This window comes from Nelumbo lutea, chromosome 4 (assembly GCF_056320005.1).
Source record: "Nelumbo lutea isolate HS-2025 chromosome 4, American lotus-T2T, whole genome shotgun sequence".
NCBI classification, from domain to species: domain Eukaryota; kingdom Viridiplantae; phylum Streptophyta; class Magnoliopsida; order Proteales; family Nelumbonaceae; genus Nelumbo; species Nelumbo lutea.
Window position 1 is genome coordinate 31,593,712 of NC_142687.1, and position 9,055 is coordinate 31,602,766.

Consider the following 9,055-nt stretch of genomic DNA (forward strand, 5'->3'; position numbering starts at 1 on the left):
TCAGATCTTCCTTTTGTTTAATGTCATTGTTCTTGGATTAAGGCAGTTGCATAGTTTGGGCTTATCGTGCATATATGGGGCATTTAAACCTCCTTTTGGTAGTTGCTAGTTGGGGTTCATTTTTATTTTTTCCTTGCCTCCTCTCTTTTCTTTATACTTAATTGTATATTCTTCATTTCCAATAAGTTTTCATTACCAATTCTAAAAGAGAACAAAAAAATCTTAAAATTCCAATGGGTACCATCAACCTCTTTGGTATCCAACAGATATGGGGGAGTCACAACATAGCTGTACACTTCCATTTGGGAGAGGTGACTTGTATTTTAGGTGTAAAAGATCCAGGGCCTTCTTCCCTCTCCTATTGCTCATAATAACTGACAAAAATGATTAAGTTCCATACTTCCTTTCCTTGGTCAATTTGTTTGGCTCTAGGTCTAGGTCTTCCTTCTTCAGTTCCACCGCATCACATTGATTAAATAGTTGTGGGATATGATGCATGATCAGTTCATTGCTTGTTCTTACCTTGTCACTTAGATGAGTTCTGAATGAGTTGATTTAGTAGATGTTACAGATCTGCCTTGAATTCAATTTCTTAGAGGTTGCTTATTTTTCCTTGTTTTCTTTCACATTTATTACTCATTATAAGCTCATGCCTGATTTTGGTTAGTGAGAAATATCTGACTCTTTCCAGCCAAATTGGTCTTATATACCAGATCTTTTGTCGTGGCAGCAAGAATGATACAAGGGGCTTTAGGTAATAATGTTCCATTTTTTTTTTCATTTTATCATATAATAATATTTTGGAGCTGTCACTGTGAACCTTCTTATGCCATTTGATTTGAACTTTTACTTAAGTTATTCAGATGTCAATCCATTTGTTCTAGACATCATATATTCATTCATATCTTTTGGTGCATTTTCCATAGGGAAAGTACAAGATGCACAGTTCAGTTGGTTTTAACTAGTGGCATTTTCTTTTTGATAGCCGGAAATTTCATTGAAATGTATGAAAACTGAAGTGTACAAGAATAGAGGATGGGACATTCTCCATAGATATGCATCCACATGAACAAATGTTAAGAAAACTAGAACTAATGTTCCACAACTCTAATAATCTTAAATACTTAAATACTTTAAGAATTGAAGCTGATTCTGTCGTCAATGAGCACGTATCCTTGCAAATTCTTTGAAGTTTTCATGATAATTGAAATTCCTCTCAGATTATCAATTAGCAAATAAACAGGGTTTCCTGTTCATAGATCAGCCAATTCTATGGCCAACACACTAGCCAAGCAAAGGGTTATGAGGAATCAAATATTTTGGGCAAAGTTATAACTGAAATCTGGGAGAGGCTTAGTTCTGCATAAATTCATAATGTAAGTACATTAAAATCTCTTTCATGAAATTTCTGTTACTTATCAACACACACACACACACACAAGGTTTCCTTCAAATGAATCTCATTGCACTAAACGTAGCTGTCATTGAAGCCCCACTTCCTCCTTCATAGAGGAATCTAACCTTTAGGAGCTATCTTATATATTCTTAAAGAAGTCAGCTGCTTATGGTTTTCCTTTAATGTTTCATTCTGATCCTTATGTTTGACAGTTAATGAATTCACAGATAGTGTTCCTGGTGCTTGGAATTTCAAGCAGTGACACGCCACTTAATTGGCTGCTGAGGTACTTGGTCCAGTTGGAGTCAGAGAGCAGGAGTGGTCCATGGAGACTGGAATGCTATCATAATGACATTAATAAATCCTTTTTAATATTTAATTTCGGATTAGATAAATCTTTTTTTTTTTCTTTTTCTGTTTTTGAGAGAAACTCCCAATACAGTAGTGACTATACAGAGTATGGGGATTCACAAAAAAAAGTAAACTAGATACAAAAAAGTGAACATGTAGACAAATGGATCCTCTAGAACTTAAATTCAGCAATAGATGAGTTTTCTACTTCATGTAAAAGGTATCAGAGGTTAGGTCCATACCCAGTCCACCTCTCCCAAGACCCTGCATAGCTGAATCCAGCATTTGCCATTGGGTAATGGCCTTTTCTATGGTAGCATTCTAACATAAGGTCAAGGCATAAAACAAAAAAAAAAATGTAGTAATGGCAGCAACAATTGATCAAGAAATAAGAAGAGAGTAAACTAAGTAGAACAGTAGATAATAGGCCTTCTGGGACAAAATTCACACACGAAGATAGAACAAGTTTCCATCACTATTCATGTTAACATCACTTTATTTAAGACCTGAAATTGAGTAACCTTCTAAATACATCTCAGTTTTCAGTTTGTAGTTCCAAATCTGTTATGTATGGTGAGGTGCCATCTTGTCACCTCTTGGACTGTAATTTTTTCTTATGATTAATGAAATTTCCTTTTTACTCTTTGAAAAAAAGTAACCTTCTAAATACAAAATATGCATGTGTAAATACCAAAAATGACTCCAAAAATCTGTATAGTTCCAAGACAAAAATTTATTGGACCTTTTTTTTTCACCCAACTAAACTCAAGTTAAATCAAAGAAAAGAACACCAACAGACTTCAATATCTTGGGAGACACAATCCAGAGGGGGGCCCCTTGGTCAAAGGTCAAAATTTGACTTTGAGCTGGATACATATTACAGGCAGTTTGCTGAAATCAACTTCATTTCAATTGCCAGATAACAATCCTTTAGGCTATGTTTTGTTAAGAACTTTCCCTTTCTTTTTCTCTCTTATTTTCCATCAATCCAAATTCCAAAAACAGCCTTAGTTTCTCTGATTGATCTGAAATTTTAGACACAGGTAGACTCACAGAACCATCATGTATCAAAGATCCAGTCCAATCCAAACTGTTGGATGATAAGATAGAGGCGGCTTAATGGAACTGAAACTGGTTATCATTGAAACCTGTTCAAATTTCCATTTTTGTCTTTCTGTTATATTTATTTGATTTTGGAGTGGTCTTCTGAATTGTATTTGCACCACTTTCCCTTCTGTACATGTGATAAACATCCCCCTCGTACTATCTTGTGGGGGGGGGGGTAGAAACCTTGATATTTTTGCTTTTATGTTTTCTGTGTTTTATGGGACCACCACATTGTGGAAAATGGGACAAACTGTCCACTAGCTGCAATTTCCATTTTCTTATTTTGAAAACTTCAGAAAAGTTTTTTGGAAGACCTGCCATCCTGATCCCCTTGATTACCTTTCTCCCAGAGAAAAAAAAAAGCAAAATGTCGATATCCCTTTGTGGTGATTGGTGCCTTCTTCAATACTTTTCCTTCCACTCTTGCCTTATTGTTGTCCTGTTCTATTTCAACAAAATGCGTCGCTCATGAAAACATTGCTCCAAATTACATTCAATAATCTATATCTATATATATATTATGAATACATTCAATAATATATTCACTAATAATCTGTAAAAGGATTCTTGGTAAGGACACTCTCAAGACCTTGGATACGCTACTCTGGTTAAATTTGAAATTTTAGGGAGCAGGAGAAATGCTATGTATATTATTCACAAAGAAGTATTTTTCTTTTTTCAAAAGAGTGGATAGAATCCTGTGGTTTATAATTTGATGCAAACAGTCAAGCAGATATTTTTCTCTTTTCATCTTAGGCTAGTAATGCACTAGTTTCTTTTCTCCAGCTTTCCTGAAACCAACTTTTTGCTGTTGTCAAAAATTATAAATTTTCCAATAGATAAGCTCGACCATTGCAGTTGCTGCCATTCAGTAAATTTACTGATTGAACACCTTGTTCAACTGGCTTCCTAGGTTGGCTAACTCTCTTGGAGGTTTATTAATAAGAATGGAGTGCTTAGGAGGGAGCTGACCTGGGGTTCTGAGCTCCCATACTAAGAGTATGCATATATTGTTGGTTGCACTGCTACTAATTTCTATTTTTGTGTTTTTTGGTTTTGAGGCGATTGTTTGTCATTTTTGTTATTGTCCCTTTTGTACTTTTTGGCAAAGCCTACTTTTCTGGTAAGGCCTGGCTCTTCTCTATATTCTACTATTGATAAATTAAAAGCAGTTATCAGTTTTATATTCTCTATATTTTGTTTGTTATGATCTGCAATCAAACCTTCTTCCTCCAATGAAAAGTTCCATCCCTTCCACCTTTAGGCTCTACAGGCACCAATGAAGTGAAACTCTTCACTTCAGGTTGGCCTTTTAGCTCCTTGCAGTGATATGGTAGGATCAAGGTTCTTAGATTGACTAGATTTGTATGTTCTTTTTTTTTTATCAGCCCTAGATTTTTATGTTCTCAACAGCCTTGAATCATAATGCGCATGCATTTGCAATATTTTCATGTGTCATGACCATGAACCCATTATTAGGAGTCCAGTCAACATTATAACTCAAGGTTCGCAATGTTGTAAGCAAGCTGATTTTATTAAAAAATTTGATAAATGAATTTGCGTCCACTCGGTGTCATCTTGCCATCTGATCGTGGTATCCTGTATCCAAGCAACTGAGAGTCTGACTCTGACACCACCATTTGCCTTCTGGTTGTTTGGTTCCCCTTGTGGTCTATCTGTTGCCATGTTCCTTGTCTGTGTTGTCCTGTAGACTTTTTAAGTGTTAAACTGCAATAGAGTAAGTTGGAACAAAACTTAAACTCACAGGAAGTGCAAATGCTTCTAATAGATCAACCAAATAATCTATTATACAAAAAAAAGTTAATATATGGCATCATGTCCAAAAAGAATTTTTAGATTTCTCAAAGTGGTCATCATGTCCATTAGGCAAGTGATAATACTTCTATTCCACTTATCTATAATATCGTTGCCAACTCATCATGTTACAATACCATCTCATATACTCTAAATAGTCTGTACTTTACATCGGGGAATATGTTGATTCCAGTAATATTTTGTGTTGGCACCTATGAAAATGGAAAACATGTCATGGGAATATTAGGAAATATGTCAACATTTTAAACCACGAGTCACTGGTGTGTAGATCAAACCGTCTGTCTACTTTCCCACTTTTTATCACCTATTGGTCCCAAGTTCCTATAGATACATTCATTTCAGATCTTATCCTTTCTAGTTTTTTCATTCATCCTTCCCAATATTTGCACTTATGCTATGACCAAAATCCCCTTACTGCCCACAAATGACAAGATAAAATTAAGGGATAAATAATAATTCTAAACCCTATTTTGACCTTCCAGCAGCATATTGAGGGGCCTTTTAGGATCTCCAACATTATTCTCTGGCTTTTTTTCTTTTGATAAAGATTATTATCTGGCTTGAGAAAACTTGACTGTGTTGAATTTGGACATCAATTATGCAACTGGCAATGTGGTGAGAACTATCCTAGTTGAATTATGTTGCTGTGATTAATTTTTCCTTATGTTGGGCAACTCCTTGAGTTCTTAGTTCATGCTATCCCTTTCTTGAATAAATACCTAATTGCTTAGCCCTTGTAGAATCAATGAGGAACACAGACAACATCATGCTGTCATGCTCTGGTAGGGAAGGGTGGGGTATCTTCTAAGGAGTGGGGAGGCTTTGTAGGAAGACATGGTAATACTCGAGGCACCTCAGGAGGGGAAGGGACAAGCTGGTTACTCTACTGCAAATAGTCTATTGGATTTCTGGAAAGCAATCGGAATCGAGTCTTCAAGGAATTGGAAGGCTTTGAGTCTTTGTTTCCTTGCTTTCTCAGTTTCTCTTGAGGACTTCTGGAAAGCTATTATTGGATTAAGGGCTTTATCACTGCAATAGTATCTAGCAGTGGAAATCCAGGTGGTACAAGTAGAGGGGTAGATTTAGGGCTGTAGAATCCTTGTTTAAATTAATGCTTATGGGATATCTATGGTTTGCCCTAGTTTTTGAAATGCTTGGATGTTGTTTTGGGTCAGTTTTCAATTGGAATCTGTAAAAAAGCATGAGTTCTTAATTGGTGAGTTAATAAATAGCCACTATTGTTTTTGATGAAATAAAGTTTAGTCTTGTAAATACTGGTTGTTGCCATGAACTTTTCTCATTTTTTTCTTTCTTACCTTTTTCTTCTTCCAAGTGTTCTCTACCACTTTACTGTTTACGTTGACAGCCATAGTTTTCTTCTTTCTAATCTCTTGTTCATTCTTTGATGGACGGCAAGCTGTCTACTTGTTTATCCATCCCTATTCTCATTGATCACCAAAAACCCACCTTTCACCCAAAAGCCTACCTTATCCTACATTTTCTTTGTAACATTTTGTTGGAATTGAAATCTGTGACTTCTGTGACCTTTTGATTTAAATGTTGGGGTGCAATGTGGGTGGGTCCAACCTGAGTTTTTGCACGGGTTGGGCCTAAGGTTTTGGGTTGTGGGCTGGGCTTGGGCCTGAAAACTCAGGCCCAACCTAAACTTGGATTGGGCTTGGGTTGAGGCCTTGGGTAGCGTGAGCCTGGCCCAATCCATCCTAAACCCGACCCAATCAATTCTACTCTTTAATTGGACCATAAAGCCCAATAAAAAATGATTATGCAAAAATATATACATAAATTATTTCAAACCTGACCAACCCGTCCTAGCCTGACTAATCCAGCCTGGCCCAGTCCGAGCCCGAGTCCAACCCAAGTTGTGTTGGGCCTGGGTTGGTCTTAACCTCTGGTTGGGCTAGGCCAAGCCCGGGCATTGCACCTTTATGGTTGGGCCTGGGTTGACCTTAAACCTGACCCAACCTGCCTGAGTTGCACCCCTATATAAATGGATGAATAAAAGTTTTTTTTTTCCTGTTTTTAACATGTAATTAAATAAAGATATTAACTGATGCATTTTTATATCTTATTTGCTTATGTGATAGATAAATTATTTCTATATTTTTTGTACATGAGAATATAATTCTATGAAAATTTTGACACTTGTCATTTTAATTTATGTTTATTTACAAAAGATGAGGTGTTGAGGCTTAAGCCTCATCCTTGAGGCTTATGCTTTTACATGTGGAGGTCCTATTATTGTGCCTGTGGCACTTCATTTTGTATGATTGGTCTATTTGGAAGAAAGAAATTGTATGATCTTTGAGAGACAATAAACATTTTTTCATTATATGCTGTAGTTTATCTTTGGCTCAAGTGTTCCTTTTTTTGTGCAGCTGTGGGTTATGGATTCTATTACATTCGCTCTCTGTAAGGCTGGAAGATGGAGAAAGCCACTTGGCATTTACAGCAATATGTGATTTCATTCACAACTTTTTCATTTGCGAGGAGTGCCGCAAGCATTTCTACAACATGTGTTCAACGTGAGGTTGCCTGAACTCTCTGTAAGTTGTAGCCTTCACATTCTCCATGATCCCTTGAAGGTTCTCATTTGGATTTTACTCCCTTGCAGTGTTTCTCGTCCCTTCAATAAGACAAGTGATTTTGTCCTGTGGTTATGGGAGGCACACAACAAAGTAAACAAGAGGCTAAAAAAGGAAGAGGCATCTATGGGAACAGGTGACCCAAAATTCCCAAAGATGATTTGGCCACCAAAGCAGCTCTGCCCATCTTGCTATCACCCCATAAGAAAGAAAGATGATGGCACAAGTCAGACTGAATGGAACTTAGATGAAGTGTTCAAGTTCTTGGTTGGCTATTATGGAAATATGCTTGTATCTTCGTACAAAGACAAGGTTCTCCTTGGTCTTAACGGGAGCAAGAATTCTTTAGTTGATGATATGGTGGCCTCGACGAATGCAGTTGCCGTGCCTGTTGGAGCTGCTTTGGCAATTGCTGTTGCCAGTTGTGCATTTGGAGCGCTTGCTTGGTTCTGGCGTTCCCACCAGAAGAACCGGAAGTACTTACACCAACCACACTTATTAAAGAATATATGATTAGTATGAGTATAATCATATAAGTGATCTTTTTCAAAACCATTTAAGTGAAAAGAAAATTGAAATTAGTGGGTTTCAGGTATGTTAAGTTTCATTGAAAGTTTGATAGTTTTCTTTTTCTTCATCCCGCATTTCAGGCCAAGGAGGAAGTGAAGCTGGGATTATTCCGGATCAATCCAGGCATTGCCATTAAGGTGCATAGCGTGGTTCCTCTGGGTTCTCATCTTAATACACATAAGGTTTAACTGAAGCCACATACTGCCTGCTCTAGCTCCACCTACAGACTTATTATTCCTTTTTCTTTTACTAGTTAATGGCATGTACATATGCACTTCGTAACCATGATTTTTCTCGTTAGCATTTCATAATCATAATTCCAAAATTGCCAGTCAACTAAGATTGTGGTAACTTTCTCTTTCATTTAGTTATCTTATATACATTTCTTGCCTTCATCTAACTTTGCAAACCTTGTAACTTGTAAGAGAGATTGCTACTGTTAGCTATTAGACCTCACACAATGAATTTTTGCTTCTTGTTACATTAACATGGGAATTAAAGTTTATGATCAAGGTTCAAATTATTGATATGATATGGCTGATACACTGGCATTGATCAACAATTTGCTTTTAATATTCCTTTAAACTTTTTTGACAGTTTTTATAGGCTGTCCTGAAAGCTTGGACTATCAACATATATCTAATTGAATCTGATTTCCTCTTAGAATTGGTCCTCACACCCACCTCGCAGAATTTCCAGTCGTGCATTGGGAACATTTTCCCATGAATAAAAACATACAAGTTGTGGCAGCAAGGGCTGTGAGGAGGACATCCAAATTCTAATGGTCCATTCTTGTTTTTAGATATTTTAAATGATTTTTATTGCAGGAAAGAAGATGAATCCATCGATGATCTAGTAGGCACAATGGTCTAACAATAATTTATGTCAAAAATGAAGTTTTCTTAATTTTTTTAGGAAATTTTCAAAAATTAGAAAAATTAATTTATTTCCATGGTAAGGAAGAATTATAAAATGTATCAATGATCTACCAAATTCATTAATTTAACAATAATTAATGTTTCTTATAATGAAATGTAGTATATTAAAAACTCAAACATTGTTCTGGGTTCCTAGTATTGTCTATTGTAATTTATCTCTTCATATAAATTATGAAAGTGTGCATTTGTTATATGTTTATGCCTTGTTTATAGCTATTCAACTTTAGATTCAACCAGGCGAGTTCGTATTGTAA

General features: G+C 36.2%; 1 protein-coding gene across 2 annotated transcripts in view; it reads left to right on the top strand.

Moving 5' to 3' along the window:
• The window catches only part of LOC148854996 (sulfhydryl oxidase 2-like), a 39,302-nt gene extending 30,910 nt beyond the window's left edge, over positions 1-8,392 (top strand). Inside the window, exons 9-12 of one of the 2 annotated variants that reach the window (XM_088985271.1) lie at positions 714-754; positions 7,087-7,233; positions 7,323-7,769; positions 7,944-8,392. In XM_088985271.1, the coding sequence (XP_088841397.1) occupies positions 714-754; positions 7,087-7,233; positions 7,323-7,769; positions 7,944-7,959 (651 nt within the window). In that variant the 3' untranslated portion in view covers positions 7,960-8,392. Of the gene's footprint in view, positions 1-713; positions 755-7,086; positions 7,234-7,322; positions 7,822-7,943 lie in introns of those variants that run through there. The other variant, XM_088985270.1, reaches the window with a different exon arrangement.
• The last annotated feature ends 663 nt before the right edge of the window (positions 8,393-9,055 follow it).